Genomic DNA, 25,000 nt, shown 5'->3' on the forward strand with positions numbered 1-25,000 from the left:
GAGGCAGTCGGGGGAGTCTCAATGCACTCAACGGCCTGGGAGTCACTCACAGATAATCTTTGGGTGTTACAAATTATATCCAGAGGCTATTTAGTCTCCTTCAACCAGTCACCTCCTCCATTAAGACACCTCCTGGATGTTTCACCTGTGCAAAGGGTGGAAGCAGCACTAGAAATTGCAAAGCTGTTAGAAAAATGAGTCATCCAACCCATCCCCCTAGGCATTTATTCCAGTTTTTTTTTTTATGCCAAATAAGACGGGGGATTTAGGACCCATTCTGGATTTTTCCATCTTGAACCTGTCCGTCACCAATACAAGATTCTGGATGGTCACTCTTCAATGTATCCTGCCCTTTCTGCAGGAGAATGATTGAACGAGTTTGATCGACCTCCAGGATGCATACTACCACATCAAAATGGACAGGTGCTCTTGGAGGTTTCTTCGCTTCCGGCTGGTAGCGCTCCCCTTTGGTCTCACCACAGCCCCCAGGGTGCTCACCAAAGTGATGGCAGTGGTAGTGTACAGGGATTCCAAGTCTTCCCCTACCAGGACAATTGGCTCCTTGCTGCTCCCTCCAGGCATCAACTCTGTCAAGCAAGATTCCCTACTTCATTTAGCCCAACAACTGGGCATAACCATCAATCTCAGCAAATCATCACTGGCTGCGGTTCAGCTGTTAGACTTCACTGAGGCTTGGTTAGACATGATTCAAACCAAGGTCTTTCTAACCTCAGAGAGGATCCAGTCTCTGAAGGTACATGTCCTCGATATTCATCAAGCTCAGTCACTGACAGCAGGAATAGTATTAAGGGTGTTAGGGTCCATGGCGGCCAGGATCACTTTTTTACCCATGACCCGGTTCCACATTCGGGTACTTCAATAGATGCTTGTGGCCCCATGGTCCATGTTAAATCTTCCGTTGTCTTACCCTGTTCGGATCTCTCGGCTGTGAAGAGACTCTCTTCTGTGGTGGATTCATTCCCCGGATCTCCTTCGGGGTAGTCCCTTTATTCTGCCTTCCCCCTTGGCCATGGTGACCACGGACATTTCCTTACTAAGGTAGGAGGCACTGTTCGGGAAGGACAGTCCAAGGCACATGGTCCTTCTACGAGACTCATCTGCATATCCTGGAGATGAAGGTGATGCTTCTAGTGTTGCAGACTCTCCATGCCCATCTTCCCCTGGAGATGATTTCGATCCAGATGGACAGTATGTCCATAGTCTGGTACATCAACAAACGGGGGAATCAGGTCTTATCCTCTATGTTGCGAAGCCATGAGAGTGTGGGAGTGGGCGATCTCCACCGGCCATTTTCTGGTGGCAACACACATTTCGAGGAGGTCCAACATCCTAATGGACAGGCTCAGCAGGTCTATTCTGATGCCTTATGAGTGGTCTCTGAATCCTTCAGTAATGAAACAGATCTTTCTGAAGTGGGGTCAGCCTTGCTGCGATCACTTCACCTCTCCTTCCAAAGCTGAAATGCAGCAAGTTTTTCACCCTGAAGCCCACAGAGATGCTCTGATTCATGCTTGGCCCTCCAGTCGTCTCTACGCTTAATCTCCTCTTCCCTTGATACCCAAATTTCTTCAGAAAGCTCACAGGCTGGGGAGCTTAGTCCACCTCATTGCCCCATTCTGGCCCTGCCAAGTCTGGTTCCCCTCTCTGTGGTCTCATCTGGTGACTCCATCATGGACGTTGGAACCGCTCCGGATCTCATTTCTCTTCCTTCAGGGCTTCCCCATCCAGACCTGGTCAGTCTGAAGCTCAGTGCTTGGCTGCTTCAATTACCATGATAGTCCGGATTCCTGGGTTATCTTCACCAGTTAAAAGGATTCTGGTTGCAGCTCATAAGTCTTCCACCAGAAAGGTGTATTCCAACAAATGGAGACATTTTTCAATCTGGACTTTGCAGCGTGCCCTAGATCCTTTCACTGGCCAGTTTCTGCAGTTTTAGTATTCTTGGCAGGCATTTTTCATCAAGGTGCCAGTTCTTCTGTGGTCAAGGTCCAGCTAGCAGCGATTTCAATCTTCCATTTAGGTGATAACATGGTCTCCTTAGCATCTTCTAAGCTTCGCAAAGCCCTCTTAAAAGGCTACTTTCTACTTTGGCCACTGGTCAAGGACCCTACTCCGCTGTGGGATCTTACGTTAGTTCTGCAAGCTCCAGTATCGTCCCCCTTTGAGCCTGCAGTCTCAGTGCAATTTTTGTCCTTAAAGATGGCTTTCTTGGTTGCTGTTACATCTGCCAGGAGGGTTTTGGAGCTTCAAGCATTGTTGGTCAAGCCCCCTTATTTGATCTTTCATAAGGACAGGGTATCCTTGCGTACTAATCCATCCTTTCTTCCTAAGGTAGCTTCAGAGTCCAATTTTAATCAGGTGATTAATCTTCCAGTCTTCTTCCCAAATTTTCACAGTAAGGGGGAATACAAATTGCACTTGTGTTGGCACAGCAGAGTATTTTATTTTTTACCAGGGCAGGACTAAATTAAGCTGTAGTTCTGACTCTTCATTTCCCTTTCCCCCCTTCTTTCTAGGGTAACCAAAGCATCAGGTCACCATCACCAAGTTGATTTCCCAGTGTATTAGCTATTGTGATTCTGCTGATCTCTTATCTCCTCCAGGTCATGTGAAGTTCAGCATAGATAGATCAGCACTTACCAGGCCTTTCGGCCCAGAGCATCGTTGGATGACATTTGCTCTATGGCTACTTGGGCTTCTTCTCATACTTTCATCTTTTGCATTAAGGTCATCACATTGTATCTAGAACAGGCATCCCTTTGCCCACCATGCCTGGAATATCCCCTTCATGGGGCTCCCCAGTGTTTTTAGTGAAGATAAAGAAGTTATGTACTCACCGTAACATTCCATCTGAGTTGTTGCTCTTCATTTGTCTTCAACCATCCCTCCCTCCTTCCCCCTGCCTTGCACAGACTGTGTGGTGGTCTGGCTAGTAGAAGATGTGATTACCACAAGAGTGCCATTTATTCACCTTTTCTTTCATTCTGGAGATATTTAGCATGGGACACGATGTTGGGTCGGGTTGGGATGCCAAGTTGGGCAGCAAACTCAATCTGAAGGGAGGAAGAAGACAGGGACATTGTGGGTAGGGGAACAGCTTGGAGCTCGGATCAGATGCTGGATATGCGGCTGAGTCGGACCCATGCCGAATTCAGTAACCCACAGGTTGAAAACAAATGAAGAGCAATAACTCAGAATGTTATGGTAAGTACATAACTTTTTTATTGTTAGAATGACATGATTGGAGAGCACTAATTGAGGCATTTTTTAGAATGTGAATTGTTTTAAATGATGATAGATCTGATGAAGTCCCTACACTGGTAGGATGAAAGCGCTAAACTGTTGTTTTATTGAAGTTTATTTTATGGTGAAATAAGACTATTCAAACTGTGCCGTTTGTGTTCTTGTAACAACTGACACTATTTTGAACCTTTTGGACATTTGTATTCAACATTTAATTTACATTTTATTTGTGGTTGGACAACCAATAGCCTCCGTGTAGACCATTGCACAGCATCGTTCTGTTTGAGTATTGGCTTATGCACCCTATGCCACTCATTACTCTGAATCAAAAGATCCAACTCCTGATTGATGCAGAAACAAGACTAGAAAAACAGGAATATAACTTTCAGAAGTTCAAACTAAAGGAGGTCGCATAAAAATAGATGGTCAGGAGGGAATAAGCTAAGAAAGAATATATGTATCTCCAGTTTATGGTAAAATAACAGCTAATTAATTGACCAGTGTGACACAGATGTGTTAATACTTGTGACTGGGTGCACCAACCTTCCATTTCATGCATATGTATTTGTTGGTGTACTATCGCATAATCTAATCCACTGTGTTCGAGTGTTAAGATGTCCGAACAACATGTTCGGAAATCAGAACACTGAACACAAAAAATGTTGAACTAAGCATTTCAGTAAAGTCGAATGTCGAACATGTTGACTTTACTGAAATGCTCACATCCGCTCAACATTGAAAAGCACTGGGGGGCAAGCCCCCCTGTCCCCCCACTTATATATATATATATATATATATATATATATATATACGTACACACAAACAATGTCACACCTTACAACAGCGAATGCTCGCTATTGTATGGTTCGACATTGTGGCACCCGCATTTCTGGTTATGCTAAATTAGTTTTGCACATATGCATAGTCATACCCTTCGGGAAAAACAAGGTTGCCCCTAGCTACCAAATAGGTGGCAATCCACTGAGCACAGAAGAAGTTATCAGGGACCTGGGGACCCAGGTTGATAGTAGTCTGTCATTCGACACCCATGTAGCTAAAGTAGTTAGGAAGACCTTCTACATTGCCCACCTTATCATGAAGGGATTCTCATCTAGATCAAGGGAGGTCATAGTCTCCCTATACTCATCACTCATCAGACCAATGATTGAGTACAATGCCCCATTCTGAATGTATCTGACCCGACACTTGCAGCAGCTGGAGAGGCCACAAAAGTTCCTCACCAAAAGGATAAAGGGTCTCAAACATCTGTCCTATGCTGCCCGACTGAAAGAACTCCAGCTCTATTCGGTCGCTTACCGCTTGCTCAGAGGTGACCTTTGCCTAACATACAAGGCCATGTCAAACCCAGATTTGATGAATATGCTTCACCTCAAAAAATCTAGATCCGTCAGAGCCACAAGGGCGGGAGAGTTAAACCTCGACACGGCTATTAATAGGACGTGCTGGAGGGATAGATTCATCACCCAAAGACTCCCTATGCTGTGGAATAAAATCCCGGTATATGTGAGGCAGAGCACCTCGCTGGCCTTGTTCAAGAGAAATCTTGACCAATGGATGGGAGATCGCAGATATACCCCAGGGATTACCTCAGTGTCACTGCTCGACAGAGGCACAGCAAAATAATGGGTATAGTTCCCCATACTAAAGGGGTGGCGTAAGCCACAAAACTATGGGCTAGGCTTGTAAATGCCCTCAGGCAGATAGCCTAGTATGAACCTATGAACCTATGTTGATCGCACAAACTGCGATTGACTACGTGATAGTAAGTCATATTTGTTGTATGTTATAATGCAACTCCCTGTTTTTGGTTTCAAAAATGCAGAGTAATGAATCCTGCAAAGACTGGATCTTAGAAGGTCTTTGTTTGCATGCATTTACAGAACTAAAGAAACAAAAAGTCTCACCAACTTTTTATTTATTTTGCTGTTAATAACTACTTGTCCCCACTGTCTCCTAATGGGTAACTGCTTGCATTGAATTCAGTCTGTATTCCAGAGGTAAACCTCCAACTATAGCATTGATGGCCTCTATTGTCTTTATCAGAATATCTGATGAAATCTATTTATGATGAAATTCTCATAAATAAATAAACCAGAGGATTTAAACCTACAGAAGGAGCTCTGTGAATGTTTATTATTTTTTGTAACTTTTTTACTGTAGTAATAGTGGTTCAGAATACCTTAGTATTTAAGTTGAAGCTCTAAAAAGGCATTGTGCTTAATATGTGTTGCAGGATTAATGGAACAACAAATTAATGTATGAACACTTGAAAGCTCAGACATATAAATTAAGCATAAAAGTAACAGGGTACTTTATTAAGAATGGCTGTGTAGATGAGGCAGACGTAAACCAAATGTGATCAAATGAGGCAAATGCAGAGGAGATCCTTGTCCTTCTTTTATATTTACAGATTTTTAAATTTTCTATTCCTTTAGTATTTGGCTTCAGTAAGTTTGAGTAAAAAGTGCAGAAAGCAAGTCATATTCTGTTGTTCTTTTGCAGACTAATACATGAAGCAGGGGGGCTGATTGTTGCTGACGAAGTTCATACTGGTTTTGGTCGGATTGGCAAACATTTTTGGGCGTTTCAGCTGCAAGGAAAAGACTTTGTACCAGACATTGTCACTATGGGAAAACCCATGGGAAATGGTCACCCCATTTCTTGTGTGGTCACAACAAAAGAAATTGCAGAAGCCTTTACATCAACAGGAGTGGAGTATTTTAACACTGTAAGTACTACAAAAAGAAAAAACTTGAATAAATAGTAAAGAAGCACGTTCATGCACACACAGATGCACATACAGACATGCAAACATGCATGCATACACGCACGCACGCACATACACACACACACACGTGTACAGATGCATACACACATACATGCTCAGAGACACGCACACACACACACACACACACACACACACACACACACGCGCAAAAAATGTACCTGTACAAATGCATACACACACACAATTCAAATGCTGTTAGCAGGAAGCTGAGAACCTACTAGCAGATGCCTGGCTGTTGTGTATTTCTAGCTTGCAGCATATGAGAAATGGTGACTAAGATATATAATGATGATCTATATTCTTATTATTATAATTTCCAAGATTTTTCTTTTAGATCTGTGTTCTGTTCTTTGTTTAAGGTCAGCTTTTTCTTCTGTCATTTTAATTTCAGTTTCCTTAGTGCATTTTTTTGTCTATGGTTGGAGTTTACTTTGAGTTTGCTAAGCATGCACTTAATGTAGGACAGCTGGATTTTTGTTAGCTTTTGCACACGAACACTTTGGCTCTTTTGTGCATGTACTCTTTAGCACTGGGGATCTCAAAGAGCCCCTGCTAAATGTAATTTTGAAAGATTATTTTATTTTTTGTTTCTTTGCACATAACTGTATACAACTTAAAAAAACTGCATGTAATTACTTTTACCTTCCAAAATGCATACATACAAATAAACCCTCACTCTCCATGGTAATGGGTAACAAATTGTAACCATGCTCCCTCTTCCCGATTACCTTAAGCAGCGTTATAAATGGCAGAGATAGTTTTAAAAAGGCCTGTAATACAGAACTACATGTGTAGATTGCCTTTTATATACTCAGTATTATTGACTCTACCAAGTCATTGTTAAAACTCCTATTACTAACCTGAAAACCACCACTGTGTCAATAACTGGCTGTAGTTACCAGCGAACCCTGTGGTTGGTAGGGGGCCCAACCACAGCAAGTTATCTTATTTTGATGTTTTGTTACATGTTTGTTGAACTAATAAAAATTAGTACAATAATCTTGGGTACTTAAACCAGATGCGTAGTAATAATTTATTTTTCTCTTAAAATTCTAACATATCTAGTTATAGTAACAATGTTTTGTCAAGTAACAAATGTCACAATTTCATTGAATGTTTTACCACTGATAGTGCTCTTGACATAATTAAATCTTGTTGGTGGATGTTCTGAACACTAAAGTTAACATAATAGCCAGCTTTAGGCATCTGTAATACCCGTGGCAGCAGGGGGCCCCCGTTATTCATCCTTGACTATGTGGAAAAGCTGCTGCTGGTAGGTAAAAATGAGGAAGACAAAACGATTCCGATTCTGCGTTTGGTTTTTATCTGAAACAGTGTTGTGATATAACCGTGTTAGAATAAAGCTGATGACCATTTAATGAACCTGAGCAAGTAAGTGCCAGAGGTGTGCAGCCCAAAGTGACTGATCTGAGTGCATATCTTGGATTTTAAGAAGAGCTGATGCTTCCAATCTTCGAGGCTGGTTTTCTTTTTCAGGGAGTTTATAAATACTGACAAAACATCAGTACTGTAACTCTCAACTCCTTTACTCAAGAGTTCTGGGCAACGCCAAAAAGTAACAATTTTACATTGATATAGTTCAATAGGTCAACAATTACATTTTTTTGTTTGTATAAAATTGTGCAAATGCATAGTAGACACATTGGAGAGAGAGGTGTAATGAGGTACTAAGTATGGTCCTTTTGAGGGTACATAAAGGGAAGGAAGACTAGGTAGGGTCATGGCAAGGGCATGTTCTGGAATTGAGAAAATAAGCGTTTAGTTCATTTTTAAAGTGTGAGGTGTGGGAGACTGAACGTAAGTCAAGGGGAAGTTTGTTCCAAGCATGAGCAAGGGAGTGTTTGTAGAGTAGTTTGCCTACTGACCTTTTTGGGTGGTAGATATCAAGTAATTGTTGGTTAGAAGTACGGAGGGATAGCAAAATAAAGGCTTAAAACAAAGAACAGTTTTAAATATTACTCAAATTCATTTAGAAATGTAATAGGCTAACACATTTTGCATCAACGTGTATTATTTTTTGGACAATAAGAAGTGTGAAACTGATGTCTGGATTTATTGACTGTAATCTTGAATGATTTACCAGCAAATCAAACTTTTTTTTTTTTTTTTGCAATTGACAGAGCAAAATTTTATGGCAAAATCAGGGATATTCTGTGAAATCAAAGACAGTGAGGGATATGCATTACTCCTGAATGAGGCAAATAAAAATGACTTACCCCTGTTGTTTGACAACTGTTAAACAAGACTCACTGATCTGATGCGGCTATACCAGTGTTGCACAGTGTGTTGTTATTTGCAGAAATAAGTACATCACTTCTTTTGCTATGGCTCATGCGTGTGTGTGTGTGTGTGTGTGTGTGTGTGTGTGTGTGTGTGTGTGTGTGTGTGTGTGTGTGTGTGTGTGTGTGTGTCTGTTACAGTGTAAGAGTAACAAGCTGGCTATAACTTTTCACTTTCTAGCACAAACATCATCAGCATTGCCATTACACTTGTGTATGTGGGGGGTGTAATAAGCTTGGCCATATTTTCTTTCATTTATCATCACAAACGGACCTTTCACATGAAAGATGGCAGTATTTAGTGGTTTGGCAGGAAGAGAATGTGTGTGGAAGCAGCTATTCATTGCCCCTGTGGTACAGGAAATAGCATTGCCATTTCAAAGTGTTTTATTTTGATTGATTTCTTAGCTATGTTTTTTTTTCCTGTGTGAAGTCTCAAACACTCCATGAACTGTGGGTGTCTGTCCATGTGATGTTCATCGTGTTACACTGCTGCAGTCATTACACTTGGGTTATCCTGCTGTCAGGCGGTTCCCCAGTCGGCCTGAGTTCCAAAGTCTTGGTCCGGCATCGGTTGCTGTCGCCTCCTCCTTGAAGTCAGTGCAACAGGGGTATATAAGATGCAGCCAACGCCATTTTCTCCAGTCTTTCTTGCCGCACGGTGCCCGAAGCAAAAGCAGTTTGCAAGTGCCGGTTGGCCATCTCCTGAGATTTTCATTCCGAATCCAGAGCGAAGTCTTCTACAAAGCTAAGTACCCTGTTGGGGAAACTTTTTCTTGCCTCAGACCGATGTCAGTAAAAGTTAATAACTGTATTTCTTGTGGGAAGCAAATACCTCATAAGGATTTCCATTCCTATTGTATCCCATGCCTAGGCCCAGACCACAACGTCACTGGTTGTCGGTTTTGTGCTAGGTTTAACAAGCACACTATTAAACGTCGGTTTGATTTTGCCCGACATTATTTTGGTAGAAAATTCAATTATACCATGCCGTCGGAACTTCCGACGACCGGAATACACAAAAAGTGCAAAGACAAGGATAGGCATCTGAGGCCTGAAACTGACGACAAATCCTCTTCTAAGCCAGTCGCCAGTTCTCCGGTTTTCAGCGAGGTGCCTTCGCAGCCCCTGACGACCGCTTCTGCAGAACCACAGGCCGCCTCTGACTCCCACGTGGAGATGGCTGGGCCTTCTAACGCACAAGTTATTCAGCCTACCGAGACTAACCTTTCAGAGGGATCCGGAGTAGATGAGCAACCCACAGCTTCAGAGGGTGTCTTCAGACCTACTCAGTTAAGCATTAAACCCTCATCTACGTCTAAGCCTCCTTTAAAATCAAAGAAACAAATACAGCATTCTCCAGGACAGGCCTCCATGCCTAAGAAACAAATGCTCAAAATGGCCGAAGACCTAATCACTCTGATCAAGGGGTCCCATCCCCCTCCTGATAAAAGGCCTAGACAGGATGCAGACTATGATTCATCCGACCAGGTGCCCATCTCTTCTAATTCATCCTCAGACCTAGGATACTCTTTACCCCCTTATGAGGATTCTGATGCTGAGGAATCAATTCCATCAGCCTCACCACCTGAGGACTACTCCTTTGGGGAAACCCTACATACCATGAGGGAGCATTTCCACTGGGAAGGCCAGAATCCAAGAAAAGGCTCAGAGACTTCCTTTTATTACCTCAACACAGACCCCTTGCTATTCTGCCAGTGTTAGGTATTGTGGATGATGTGTATACTGAATCCAGCTTAAATCCTGATTCCTTACCTCCAGCCCCTGTTAAACCTGACAGATACTACAGAGTCCCTGACTCACATAAATTTGTGTATAAAAGCCCTGTAGCTGACCCTGAAACTATTTCTCAGGGACCCAAAGGAGTTAAGGCCTCATCAGCCAAGAATCCAGTCCCCTCTGACAGAGATTCCAGAGCATTAGACAGATGGGGAAAGAAAGTATATATGTCTTCAACTTTAGCAATGAGAGCCTTAAATTGCCAGCTTCACATGCTAAAATATCAGCAATTTTTACTGTCTCAGTTAAAACAGAAAATGCTTCCAGAATCAGATCCTCCTAATTTTAAAGAAATGCAGGATTTATTGCATGCAGCTGAACAAGTGGGAAAGCATACTTTGCAATGTGGGTTTGATTCTCTAGAGGCCTCCTGCAGAGCAGCAGTTACAGGCTCTGTCATTAGAAGATATGCTTGGTTAAAAGAACATACGTTACCAGATCATGATAAAGCAAAATTATTGGATGCACCTTTGCAGCAGGATGTGTTATTTGGAGTTAAGGCAGAAGAGGTATTAAAGAAAATGGAGGATAAGGCAAAATCTATGCAAATGGTGAAGGATTTCTTACAGGTTCAGCCTTCTAGATTTAGCAGAAACTGGCCAACTAAGAATTGGTCCTTTCCAATTACAGACAGACCTCAAAGGGGAAGATACAGACATCCAAGAGGTAGAGGCCAAACACAAGGTCCTTATAGGCCTCGACAATGGGTTGCATCAGGCCAGAAAGAAGGGCAAGACATGCCCCAACCATATAAAAAGCAGCTCCAATGACTTCCCACTACAGCTGCCAAACAAATCCCTCTTGGCAGCCCCCTTGGGAGGAAAACTGGCACTCTTCTACCACAATTGGCAAATGATCACCAAAGACAAATGGGTTCTCAACATTGTATTTCAAGGTTACAGGTTCCACTTTCACACTCTGCCAAGGTTAAAAGGATTGCCAAATCTGCCACCAAATCAATGGGCAGAGGCTCAAAAACAAATTACAGCCCTCATGGATATGAGAGCTATTCAAAAGGTACCATCACAAGAGCAAGGACAAGGATTTTACTCAAGACTCTTTCTGGTACCCAGAAAGGACAAAGCCTGGAGGCCCATTCTGGATCTTTCATCTTTAAACACTTACCTGGATGTTCCGAAATTCAAAATGTTAACATTACAGCAGCTTCTTCCCATGCTGGGCAAGAAAGTTTGGCTCGTGACTTTGGACCTCAAGGAGGCATACCTGCATGTCCCTATCAGACAAAACTGCAGAAGATACCTCAGATTCATGGCTGGTTCAATGCACTACCAATTCTCTGCACTGCCCTTTGGCTTATCTACTGTGCCCAAGGTCTTCACAAAGTGCCTGGCACCAGTAATTGCATTTTGCAGACAGAAAGGAATTCAAATTTATCCGTACCTGGACGACTGCCTGATTCAAGCAGAGAGCAAGGACATTCCTCTAAAGCATCTGGTGTTTGTAAAAAAGTTACTAAGTTGCCTGGGGTACACAGTAAATGAAAAGAAATCAAAACTAGTGCCCTCACAAGAGATTATATTCCTGGGTGCCAGCTTGAACACAATGGCCCAGATGGCTTATCTCACGCCAGACAAGCAAAGACAATTGACTCAATACTTTCAGTTGATGGCAACAAACACCCAACTCCCTACAAGAAAAATTCTGCAGGCCTTGGGTTACATGGCATCCTGCATACTACTAATTCCATATGCCAAACTGCATATGAGGAAAATACAGTGGTATGTAAAGAATGTATGGTCTCAACACTGTCAAAGTTTGGAAACAGTTATACCACTAATCCCTTGCCTTCAACAGGAGTTTCAATGGTGGGCTCAAGCTTGTCACCTCAACAGGGGACAGCCTTTTACACAATCCACAGCCAGGCAAACACTGACAACAGGTGCATTGGATTACGCCTGGGGAGCACACATGGCAGCAAATGTATTCAGGGCACGTGGCCCGCAGAACAAAGGCATCTTCACATCAATCAAAAAGAGATGCTAGCTGTACAAAATGCACTTATAGCTTTCAAGGACCTGCTGCATCCAGGACAACTACTACTAAAGACAGACAACACCACAGTTGTGGTACATAAACAAGCAAGGGGGCACTCACTCCTACCCCCTCTGCAGACAAGCCATGACCTTGTGGAACACAGCTATAAACCTTCAAGTTCATCTGCAAGCACAATTCCTGCCAGGAGAGAAAAACACACTGGCAGACGACTTAAGCAGAAACATCATGGATCCCCATGAATGGGAATTGAATCCACAGATATTCAGAATGATAACACAGAAATGGTGGAGCCCAGACATAGATCTATTTGCATCCCCAATAAACTGCCAGATACAAAAATTCTGCACAAGGAGTTACCATCCACAAGCATGGAAAGTGGATGCCCTCTCATTCAGCTGGGAGAACCTACAAGTATACGCTTGCACACCACTACCTCTCCTGCCAAAGTTACTCAAAAAAGCCCGGCAAGAAGAGCCAAAGATGATCCTGATTGCACCAGACTGGCCACGCCAGCACTGGTACCCAATCTTAAGGAGCTTAGCACAAGAACCACCCTGGATTTTGCCTCAAATCCCTCATCTGCTGATTCAGGACAACAATCAAATACTGCACAGCCAGCTAAAGACCTTAAACCTAGCTGCATGGAAGATTCCTTAGTCAAGCAAGCAATGCCTCTCTCCAAAGCTGTTATGGATGTCATTCTGGAGGCCAGAAGGCCTAGTACCAGGAAAGCCTATTCGGATAAATGGAAGAGATTCTGTCCCTGGAACCAAGCTCACGGCCTTGACCCTCTTGTCCCAAACATTCCTCTGATACTACAATACTTAACTGAGATGCTGGACAAAGGCCTCTCCTTCTCATCCATCAAGATCCACGCCTCTGCCGTCTCTGCTCATTACAACACGGATCCACCAATTTTCTCTAATCCTCTGTTAAAAACAGTACCTCAGAGGGGCTAAAAACATAAGACCGCCCCATAGAGCACCTACTCCAACTTGGGACCTCAACTTTGTTTTGGAAAAACTAACTTTACCTCCTTTTGAGCCAGATAACACAGCAGAATTAAAATATATCTCTTGGAAAACTGCTCTGCTCCTGGCAATAACATCAGCACAAAAAGTTTCTGAATTACAGGCACTAATGGCAGTGGAACCTTTCCTCATTTTCCACCAGGACAGGGTGTCTTTAAGAACTAACCCTATGTTTATGCCAAAGGTGGTATCCAGTGTGGCTCTAAACCAAACTATTCACCTGCCAACTTTTTATCCTAAACCACAGAATAAAGGGGAGAGACTACTGCACTCTTTGGACATTCACAGGCAGTTACGCTTCTACTTGGACAAAACCAAAGCTTTCAGAAAATCTGAGCAATTATTGGTAGCATATGCTGCAGGAGCACATGGAAAAGCCATTTCAAAACAGACTATTTCAAAATGGATAGGACATTGTATACGTTTCTGCTACACATACCATGGAAAACCTGTACCTAACAGCATTAGATCTCACTCCACCAGGACAATAGCCACTTCAACTGCCTACCTCAGGGGAGTACCTACCAAGGATATTTTGGAAGCAGCAACTTGGAGTTCTGTACATACCTTCACCCAGCATTACCATCTGCCTCTATACTCTAAATCCAGAGCTGGCTTCACCACTGCAGTGCTGCAGGGCCTTATAGCCACTCCTAATGCCTTATAGAACCAGCCACCCTACCTCAGCTTTGGGATTCTACCCAAGTGTAATGACTGCAACAGTGTAACACGATGAACATAGTACAGTTTTGTACCTACCATAAATGTAGATGTTCGAGTGTATACACTGCCGCAGTCCAGGTTACCTTCCCTCCATCCTCTCTTACTGGCTGGTACGTACCTATATCTTCTACCCTTACTACCTATGGGGAGTATTTGCTGGTAGCTGTAAGTTGTTTTTTGCTTTTCTTATGTATGTTTTCTTAGCAATTGGAATTGTCTACCTATTTGGAGGCACCTGACATCTGGGGCAAGAAAAACTGAAGAAAATAGCTTTGGCTACATCTTATAAAACCCTGTCGCTCTGACGTCAGGGAGGAGGCGACAGCAACCGATGCCGGACCATGACTTTGGAACTCAGGACAACTGGGGAACAGCCTGATGGCAGGATAACCCAAGTGTAATGACTGTAGCAGTGTATACACTCGAACATCTACATTTATGGTAGGTACAAAACTGTACTTTCTGGTAACTCCAGCACCTCAGAAACATGCAGTGAGTTTGAAAGAATTATCCCTTTTCCCTGAAAGTGAACAAGTAGTGTGTGCGAGTGTGTGCGTGTGTGTGTGCGTGCATGTGTGTGTGTGTGTGTGTGTGTGTGTGTGTGTGTGTGTGTGTGTGTGTGTGTGTGTGTGTGTGTGTGTGATGTCTCTGTGTAGAAAACATCACTGATTATCTGCCTACACACACACACTGATGCTGGGCTCATACATATTTCTTCTGAGTAGCAATAAAAATGGAGTTAACAAGTCATTATATTTCAAATGTTAGGTATAAAATACATCCCAGACACTTAGAGCTTCTAAGATTCTGGTGGCCCCTACACCCAGGACTGTATAAATAGGTTTTGGCATGGGCTTAGTGGTGGCCTTGCTCTCAGCCAAACCCGTTGTAAAACCTGGCCTACTCAGATGTGTGTACAGAAGGCTGGTGTAGGTTGTGAGGGGGACTGGGGATTGTGTGATCACTACTACTTTAATTTCATTTGCAATCAAACCTTAGAGGAGTGCACAGAAGGTCATTATAGCTTGTGTTTGGGCTGGGGACAATGTGTCGTTGTTATGTTTTCTTTTCTCCCAGACCTCAGTGGTGTGCAGAGAAGGCTACTATAGCTAGTGTAGAGGCAGTGTACTGTCTAGGAGCAGCAAAGTAGAAGAGGTTCCTGTAATCATTATTTTTTTTTCACTTTCTTCACAGTCACACATCAGGTATGTATACAAGTGGCTGCCGAGGAGGGCTGTAGGGATGGGGAGTAAGGAGGTGTGCTATGTATATGCATGACAGCAGTCACTTGAAGTACATGACTGTGACCAGGTGAACCTCTGCTTTCATCCCAGTGTAACACTAGAAACATGCACAAGCAGTGACCGTTTTTTTTTGGGGGGGGGGCTAGGGGGACAGGCAGTAGTCCCAGATAGGATTTGTGTGTCCTCACAACAATTAACTTATTAGTTTATTGTGAGCTAATATTTTGTCAGCTTTGAATATTAAGCCTTTGGCACAATTTTTGTCTTCCTTGAAAGAATTGTTCAGGACACCATTGGATTAAAAGGTTGGGAAAATGCTCTACAATGCATCCTAGACCATCTGTAAACTTATGGCTTCTGGGTACCCCAGCTTAATTGAGTTATTTCTTAAATGATTTTTACTGTGCTGTCTTGGTCAGGAAAGATGTGCTGAAAGGATGCAAGGAAAACTATAAAGTTGAACAACAACACTGAATTTATTTCCTTAGCCATAATCTCTGTTCAAACCATCATTGGATGAAAAGGTTGTGTAAAAAAAAAAAAAAAAAAAAAAAAAACTTTGAAATGCACTTCAGAGCATATAAAAAGTCATGTTTGAGATAGGGGATAAGGGCAAAACAGAGAGGAACACTGAAAGGTGTGTGTGTGTGTGTGTGTGTGTGTGTGTGTGTGTGTGTGTGTGTGTGTGTGTGTGTGTCTGTCTGTCTGTGTGTGTGTGTCTGTGTGTCTGGTGAAACAACAGGCAATGCTTAAGGCACCATTTCACTTAAGTTCACCCCATTCCTACAGTTGTTGCAGTGTATCATTGTGGGAACTAAATGCCACTAACTGTGAATATCTGTGAGATGGGCTAACACAGTATGGTTCAGAGGCCTATTATTATGTGAGCACGTGGTACACGTGCCTGTCCCCTTATGTAAGTGCACCGTAAGCACACGGCTCCTAAAACGCTGCAGCATGAATTACAAAGGTGCGTCGGAGTGGTAGTGACAGAGTGATACTTAGACTGAAGTGTCTAGGGGACCCCCAGCTTGATATTTGTTGGGGGGGCCCCCAAAATGCTAACACTGGCCCTAACTGCATCTTTTGAATGAGTTAGCATATAAAAATGTAGTAAGAGGAGAGAGAGAGAGTTTATTTTCAATACCTGGGATGCACTCTGGAACCAGTGGGTTGCGACTGGACTAATCTAATACTAGCTTCCTTATATAAAAACATTAAAAGATTCTTAGAGAACGGGCGACCAGTACATCAGTCTGATTGGAGAACGAATGTCCTCCAGTGTTAATGTAAAGGTAATGCCCGTTGAAAAATGAGTCTACCGCTTCATGGCAGCATATTAATGATGTGCAACTCTGATTGTAAGAAAGTTAACAGCTGCCATTATTTTACACTCACTAAGCAGCACTTTTGCTGTTAAGTGTAAAATTAAAAGAAACAGATAATTAAAAAACAGAAAAGTGTGTGTGTGTGTGTGTGTGTGTGTGTGTGTGTGTGTGTGTGTGTGTGTGTGTGTGTAGACATTAAATGCTTACCAAACTTTTGGATATAAAATACTTTACCTACAACAATTACATATACAGCAAGTTTGCATTAGGTAGAGGAACTATTTTACATCAAAAATATTAAAAAAATACATATAGTAATTAAAAAAATAGAAAACAATTTAACAGACCGCTCATTCTCTAAGCACAATAATCTCCTCTGGGGTGTGTGTTATTGTGTAAATAACACCCTTCCAGAGGTGTGAGTCGGGCCTCTAAACACCCCTGGGTGGGTGTTATTTACACAGTAGCTCACACCCTGCTGGGCATTATTGCTTGCATAGCATACGTACATGAATATCAACAGTAGAAGAAATTCTCCAGTGATTTCCGTTACAGATTGATTCAGAAATTATTATTTTAAGTGATACAAGCACCAAGTCAAACAACCATGTAGACACTTTCTTCCACCCATGAAATCAGACTTTATGATATGTGTTCGGAGTCAAGTCCACAGGATAGGTGTTACGGTATGCTGTAAACTCACAATAAGGCACCAGGGCACTGATATATAAAACAGAAGTTTAATTAACTACTCATAAAAGATACCACCTGGACATATAAACCCAATATTAAGGAGTCAACATTTGTTGACTGAGTCCATAAATTTAGCTGTTCTGCTGACACCCTACTACCCATCAGGAATCTTGATTACTTCAGCCGTATGTTAGTATATCAATATATATATATATCTTCACTTTCAGCTGTTCCCATTTGGGGGTCGCCACAGCGGATCATCTGTTTCCATTTCTTCCTGTCCTCTGCATCTTGCTCTGTCACTCCAACCACCTGCATATATATATGGATCTCCTTCTAAACCTTGAACGTTATATAACCAAACTTGATTTCCGCGAGATGAAAATTGCGAAAGCTTAAATAACCTGTGAATTTTTCACAGGATAAGTAAACACTTGCCCAACATACAATTTTCTCCACCGTAGTGTGATCCCAGAGTCGATATATATAGTTAAGGGGGTGTACTTACTTTGATGTGTGTTTTGTGTAAGTTTGGGCAAGTGTTTACTTATCCTGGTAAAAATTTGCCGTTCAAGTATTTCTGCTTTCACGATTTTCATCTTGCGAAAATGAAGTTTGGTTATATGAAGTTAGAAGTTTAGAAGTAGATCCGTGTATGTATGTGTATATATATATATATATATATATATATATATATATATATATGTATACACATATATATATATATATATGTATACATATATATATATATGTATATATATATATATATATATAGTCGAATTTCATTTGGTCGAAAATGATTTCAGGCAGCTCACTTCACTGAAAGCCCATTTGACTGAAAGCACATTTGGTCGAATTTCATGTAGTTGAAAATGAAATATAGCCCCTGCCCCACTCCAGTGTGACCCTGGAGTGAGAATATTAAGTAAGGGGGGGGTGAGGGGCATAGCCCCCACATTTTGCAAATAGTTTTTACCGAACATATATCTATGAATGTATTTTTAATGGATACACCTTCATATGACAGTGAATACAATACAGTTATGTGGATGGCTGTGCCCCCCACACCCCCTCTTACTTAATATTCTCACTCCAGGGTCGCACTTCAGAGGGGCAGGGGCTATAGTTCATTTTTGACTAAATTAAATTCTGCCAAATGTGCTTTCAGTCAAATGGGCTATCAGTGAAGTGGGCTGCCTGTAATCATTTTCAACCAAAAAGAAGTGTTTTTTTTTTTTTTTTTTTTTTGGCAGAACATAAACCAGAATTAACATTTGCCACCAGAAAAAAACTGAGAAAATGACAGCACAGAATAAACTTCTAGTGGTTATCTTTGCTGCATTTGCAGCCACAACTTAATCAAGTGACTAAGGTCATTCACACAGCTTAACATTCTCTCCAAGCTAAACAAAGTTGTAAAAATAAAACATCTTTGTTACAATGCAGTCTCTCCCCTGTACTGTACCCATAGGTTATGGCAAGCAGTCCATATTATTCCAGCACAAGATTTAAAAGTGTCTGAAGCAGCTGATTCAACAACATAAGTAAACATCCAGCTTCTCTGCTACCAGACGCTCTCCGGTAAATGTGAACGTTCCACTGGATTCCTACCTCAGAGCTGATTGCCGTAGCCACAGACAGTCTCTTGCTTTACCACAAATACGTCCATAAGTTAGCACTCCAGACTTCCCAACATCTTCGGCCATATTTTATTTATTTACTTACTGACATTTGTTTACTGGGAAAGTCCAAATGGATAATTTTATCTGTCTTCAGCAGAGACCCGAGGAGAAAAATTACACAAATGAACAGAAAATACATATACAGAGATGAAAGTGGATATTGTATTACAATATATTAGGTGCATATATTAATACAGATGACATGTATTATAATACACATACACTATCATTAAAACAAGATAAATACAGTATTGTGTAGCATTGAAATGTATTGGCACGTTATAAGTGTGAGAGTTTATTACTCACGCTTAAAGCAAATGTCAGAGTGGAAGCATCGAAACAGCAGATAAGGACAAGGAGAGAAAGAAGATAGAGTGAGGAAAGTATCTGTTAGCGGTAACAAAATTAAGCGTGAGGAAAAGAAGAGTAAGAGAAGTAAACACAAGGAAAAGGAGAGGGTATTAAAGGGGTATTAGAGGAGAAGGATCGTATTCCAGTGCTACCCAGTGTGAGTACAGACTTTGACCGCAGTTTTTGTAAGGCTTATAGATGTAAGTAAATTTTTGTCAGACGATTGAATGTGATGTTTTGGGAGGTAATGTTGAAGAATTGTACTTATAGCTGGGCAGGAAGTGGGATTAACAATTTTATATGTTAAAGGAAGTGGGGTAAAATTTTGTTGGTGGGATCATTTTAGAAAATTTAGAGTTGTTAGTGCAGAACAGTGATGGAGGTTGGGCAAGATGGGCGAACCATATAATAGAAAGGGGTGTGGATATGGAGTGGCAAGAATGACTCTGGCGGATTCAAGTAAGGAATTTTGTTGGCTCTATATAGCATTTCTACCCTTTCAGCTCTGATGATCCTAGAAGAAGAATTTCTGAGACTTTTACATGAGGTTTCAGCCATTTCTCAGTAAGACTGACAATATCTGGTGCATAATGACAGACCCTGGCATGCAGTTCAGTAATTTCATTACACTAAGGTGAAGTATAGTTGTTTGGGTTATTAGAGGTGACCAGAGGGGATGTGGGTGAAAGGGATGTGGAAATGGAAAGAGGGCTTGGGTTAGGGTGTATTTCATTTCCTACTGGGAAGTAAAACTCCTTTTCATTGGAGACCTGGCGAGAAAAGCCCCTTGGTTGCATAGACAAAATTATTATGAAAATATGCAAAATGTCTATTAAAGCAAACACATTTATAAGGTTATAACAGAGACATATCAAGAGTTCAATAATAAACTAATTAAAGTGAATGTTGTATAAAAATTATAGTTTAATAGTTTCATAGTATAGCACTAGGCTATCTGCCCTAGGGCATTTATAAGCCTAGCCAAAGTGTATGTGGCTTTTGCCACCCCATATAATGATACAAAAGTGTACAATTTAAATTAATTTTAGTTTACTGTGCCTCTATCTAGCAATGACACAGAGATGACCCCCAGGGTAAACCTACGATCACCCATCCATTCGTCCAGATTTCTCTTGAAGAGAGTCAGTGAGGGGCTCTGCCTAACACGGACAGGTATCCTTTTCCAGAGTGCGGGAAGCCTCTGGGTTATGATTCTGTCCCTCCAGCATGTCCTATTCATATTTGTGCTGAGGTTTAGATCTTTAGCTCTCGTGGCACTGATGGATTTGGATTTTTTGAGGTGGAGCATGTCCATTAATTCTGAATTGGACATGGCCTTGTACGTAAGGCACAGATCACCTCTGAGCAGGCGGTATGCTACTGAATAGAGCTGGAGCTTTTTCAGTCTGGCAGCATATGACATATGCTGGAGACCCTTGATCCTCTTGGTAAGGTACTTTTGGGGTCTCTCCAGCTGCTGCAGGTGCCGGGTGAGGTACATACCAAATGGGGCATTGTACTCAATCATAGGCCTGATAAGGGAGGAATATAAGGGTACAATGACATCCTTTGATCTGGATGTGAATCCCTTCATGATAAGGTGGGCAAGGTAGAAGGTCTTTCTAACCACTTTGGCGATGTGGGTGTCAAATGAGAGGTCACTGTCAACTTGGGTCCCCAGGTCTCGGATTACTTTTATCGTACTTAATGGATTACCACCTATGTGGTAATTTGTGGGTACTTTGATTTTCCAAAGGGGATGACTATACATTTTTTAGCATTTAGTTTAAGGCCATGACTCTGGCACCAGTCGTCTGTTTCTGTGAGGCCCTTCTGGAGGATGCATGTGTCAGTTGGTGTGTCGACTATGGCGCCTAGTTTGCAGTAGTCTGCGAACTTTGTCAGCCACAACCCCCCTATGTTTGCCTGCACATCTGAGAAATAAATGCCGAACAAGAGGGGTCCCAAGACAGAGCCCTGTGGGACTCCACTTGTGACTGGCTTAGAGTCTTACATAGCTCCAGCTATTCTGACTTTGTGGGTTCTGTCCTTCAGCCAGTTTGCAACCCATCTTGTTACAAACGGGTTTATATTTAAGCTGTTGAGCTGGTCTATGATGCCTGAGTGGGGTATTGTGTCGAAGGCTTTTGCCAGATCCAGGTAGGCTGTATGAACTGCTTTGCCTTCATCGATGGCTCTAGTGACTGTTTCAAAAAAGTCCACCAGGTTTAAAAGACAGGATCTGCCTTTTACAAAGCCAAACTGGGTAGGGTCAATTGTCTGTAGGTCCCCAATGAGTTCCATAATGATCCTTTCCATAGCTTTGCAGACCAGGCTGGTCAAGCTTATGGGGCGGTAGTTTCCAGGGTCTGTAGAGGTGCCACCTTTGTGGAGTGGGACTACTGTAGCTGTACGCCAGTGTTCAGGGACATATCCTGTAGCAAGGCTAAGATTAAACAGCGTTCTTATGTGTGGGTTTAGCTCCTCTAGGAGTTCACGTAGCACGCAACCCGGGACACCGTCAGGTCCCATGGATGCTGTATTTTTAGCTTTGCTGAGGGCAGCTCTCACCTGGACATCTGAGATTTCAGGGAGGTTGCATTCAGCTGAGATATTTATTTCGTCTTTTGGGGGAGAGGGAGGGGGGAAATTTGCACTGAACCTGTCTGCCAGTATGTTGGCAATATCTGTGGGTTCAGTGTATTTTTTGCCGTTATGAACTAACTCTGTGCATATCTGAGGGTTTCCGCCTAGGTTTCTAACATAAGTGAAGAAGGCCTTGTGATTATCTTTAGTGTCCTTAGCGATTTTTCTCTCGAAGTTGGCCTTTGATGATTTTATTAGCAAACGTAGTTTTTTGCTAGTGCTGATCAGGGATGCCTTCCTTTTATGGGATTTTGCTCTGTCTTGCAGTAGCTTCTTTCTTTTGTTATAAAGTTTGTTTATGGCTGGGGTCCACCAGATAGGATGCCTGCCTTTGGTGGAAAGGGTCTTGGTTTTATTTGGGATTGCATGATCCATGCATTCTTGGAGATGCCCATAGAAAGCATTTGTGAAGGATTCAGCAGTGTGGGATGTGGTTTCCACTGGCCCAGTGGGCTTGAAGGATACCATTTCAGTCCTAAGGAGTGTAAAGTCGGCTTTTGAGAAGTTTCTCACTGTGGTCTTTTGTGCTGGGGGTGGAGGTGGGATATGAATATCTAGGGTTATTAGTTTATGGTCTGATCTCACTAGTGAGGGGTATACTTCTGGTGTTGAGCATTTTGTCTCCATGTTTGTGATGATCAGGTCAAGTATATTATTTCCCCTTGTGGGGGAGGTGACTAGTTGTTCCATCGCATTTGAGTTGATGAATTCCAGGAACCTTTGGGCTAGGGTGTTGGGGCTTGAGTAATGCACCCAGTCTATGTATGGGTAGTTGAAGTCTCCCAATATGATGGTATTTGGTGAGACATTCATATCCTCCAGTGTCTTCAGGAAGGCTGAATGGAGTTCCTGAGATTGCGAGGGTGGTCTGTAGCATGCTACAAGCTGTATAGCAGTTTTGCCTACGGTTAGTTGCACATGGATGGTCTCCGATGCTTCGTGCGTTGCCACTAACCTGGAGGTGTGGGTGTCTTTAATGAATATGGACACTCCCCCTCCTTTTGTGGTTCGGCCCAGGTTTTGGGGCCGAAATGCATGATACAAGGTATAACCTGGTAGGGCTGGGGTGCTCTCAGGAGCCTTGAACCAGGTTTCAGTTACTGCACAGACATCGATGCTGTCCATACTGAGGAGTGCTTCGAGAGCCTGCATCTTGAGATGTAGACTTCTGGCGTTGAGCAGCATTACCCTTAGTTTTTTTTTTCCTTTATTGTTTTCTAAGGTGGTGGGTTTGTCTTTTGAGCCTTGCCTAAAAAGGCACTATGTGGTTGGCAAGAGCCTTAGCCAATATCCGGAAGCCCAGTGGTGACAGGTGCAAGCCGTCCCTTGCGAAGCAGCGTGGCTTGTCCAGCATGTCATCCCAAGCAGACAGACATTGGATCCCCCTAGAATGACACCAGTAATTGAGCCAATTATTAAAGCTGATCATCTTGTCTTTGTATTGTGGCATCATTCTTGGTGAGGGCAAGATGCTGGTCAGGGTCATACCAGCCTGGGCTACATAATCAGAGAGCTCCTCTATGTCTCTTTTCATGTAGTCCAAGGAGGTACGTCTCAGGTCATTCACACCGGCATGGACAATGACGGAGTCATATTTGTACTTGCTTTGAAGTGACCTGAGTGCCTGTGTTATGTGGCGGAGCCTAGCTCGCGACAGGCAGCTCACCGTTACCCTCTCTTTGTTCAGCCTGGTAAGCGGGACGTCTGTGTGTCTGACTATAGAGTCACCTATTACTAATGTATCAGGCACGGTGTTTCACCTTAAGGGCTGTGATTGTTTGGCACACTGACTTTGTGTACTATGTGTTGCATGTGCAGAGTTTTGAGGTGGTATTTTCTTGGATGTCTGCTTTGGGAGCCTCTGTTGTTTCGGTAAGTTTTTTATTAGAGCCTCCAAGTATGTCTTTGTGTTATTATGTGTTTGGTTTGCAGTTGTGGTTGGTTTATGTGAGACTGAGTTTGCTGTTTGTGTGGTTACCTTCTCCTCCTGTCTGGTCTTGCTAGTCCTGTGTTGAGAGAGTTCAGCCTCCAGTTTGGCTATATAGTTGCATCTCTCACATGTGTTTGTGTTTGTTGGGAGGAGGAGAGGGTTGTCTGTGTACATGAGACAATTGTAACATTGTCTCAGGATTCCTAGATTAACCAGCTATACTGGAGAGGACATCAGTAATATACCACTCGACATGCCAGAATAGTATAAGGGGGTGATGTGTAACTGGGTCAGAAAGAGGACTTTGAAGGGAAGTGGGTATTAGCACGGGTTGTAGGTGGATGTAGTGCTTACGTTAGTTTAAGGGTGCTTCACTTAAAAGAAAGGTTTTAGGAGCAAGTGCTAGGCTTATGATAAAGCGAATAGACTGATTTTTTTGAAAGTAGAGCTTTCTTAATGGAAAAATTGAAGTGCAGACTTGGCGGAGCCAGGAATAGTTTAAGCCTGCTTAACCGGTGCTGCGCTATGCGCACAATCGCTCAAAGCCGCGCAAACGCGGATTTTAAACAGGGAACTTCAAAAGAGCTGGAAATGGTCCAAAACGACCAATTACTACAAGCTCTTGTGCTGAGGTCACTCCTTCAGGGACAGATAGGCTGCTCAAGGCTCCCCACTACCACTGGTGAGCAAAGAAACTTCCTTCTATCCAAGTAAAGCAATGGACAACACAGGAACTACACCACAGTCCAGAATACAGCAAAGCCTGTATACTGGTCTAAACAAGTCGAGAAAGGTGGGAAAACAAGGATTTTTTTTTGTTTTTTTGTTTTTTAGGTTAGAAAGTACACAGAAATGCAGGAAAAACAGTAATAAATCACTTACACAGGCTAGCTCACTTTAGTGGGTAGCCTCAACAGTTAAATTTAACAACAAACTTTCGACCAAATGTAACTTTAAGTGCAGATAATGTACAATGCAAAAAACAGGTAATTAAGCAGTTTAAACTTGTTCAAAGTAAGAAAAGGAAGGTCTCTCAGGTAAAAACAGCAAAAAAATACTTAGATCAGGAAAGTAGTCGCTTTTCTCAGTTCTCTGCTGCTAGCACCACTCTGCAGGACCACGAGGAGCTGTTTCTGAGTAGTATAGCCAGAAAAAAAACGCTCAGGGGCGGATTTTAAACAGA

At 42.4% G+C, this 25,000-nt stretch overlaps 1 protein-coding gene across 3 annotated transcripts in view; it reads left to right on the forward strand.

Annotated features, from left to right (window-relative positions):
- The window catches only part of LOC122799718 (5-phosphohydroxy-L-lysine phospho-lyase-like), a 789,953-nt gene that overhangs the window by 578,385 nt on the left and 186,568 nt on the right, over positions 1–25,000 (forward strand). For all 3 annotated transcript variants that reach the window (XM_044068965.1, XM_044068964.1, XM_044068963.1), the window contains exon 8: positions 5,788–6,013. In XM_044068965.1, coding sequence (XP_043924900.1) covers positions 5,788–6,013 — 226 coding nt within the window. The remainder of the gene's footprint in view (positions 1–5,787; positions 6,014–25,000) is intronic.

This window comes from Protopterus annectens, chromosome 4.part0 (assembly GCF_019279795.1).
Source record: "Protopterus annectens isolate FY-2018-M chromosome 4.part0, PAN1.0, whole genome shotgun sequence".
Taxonomy (NCBI): Eukaryota; Metazoa; Chordata; order Ceratodontiformes; family Protopteridae; genus Protopterus; species Protopterus annectens.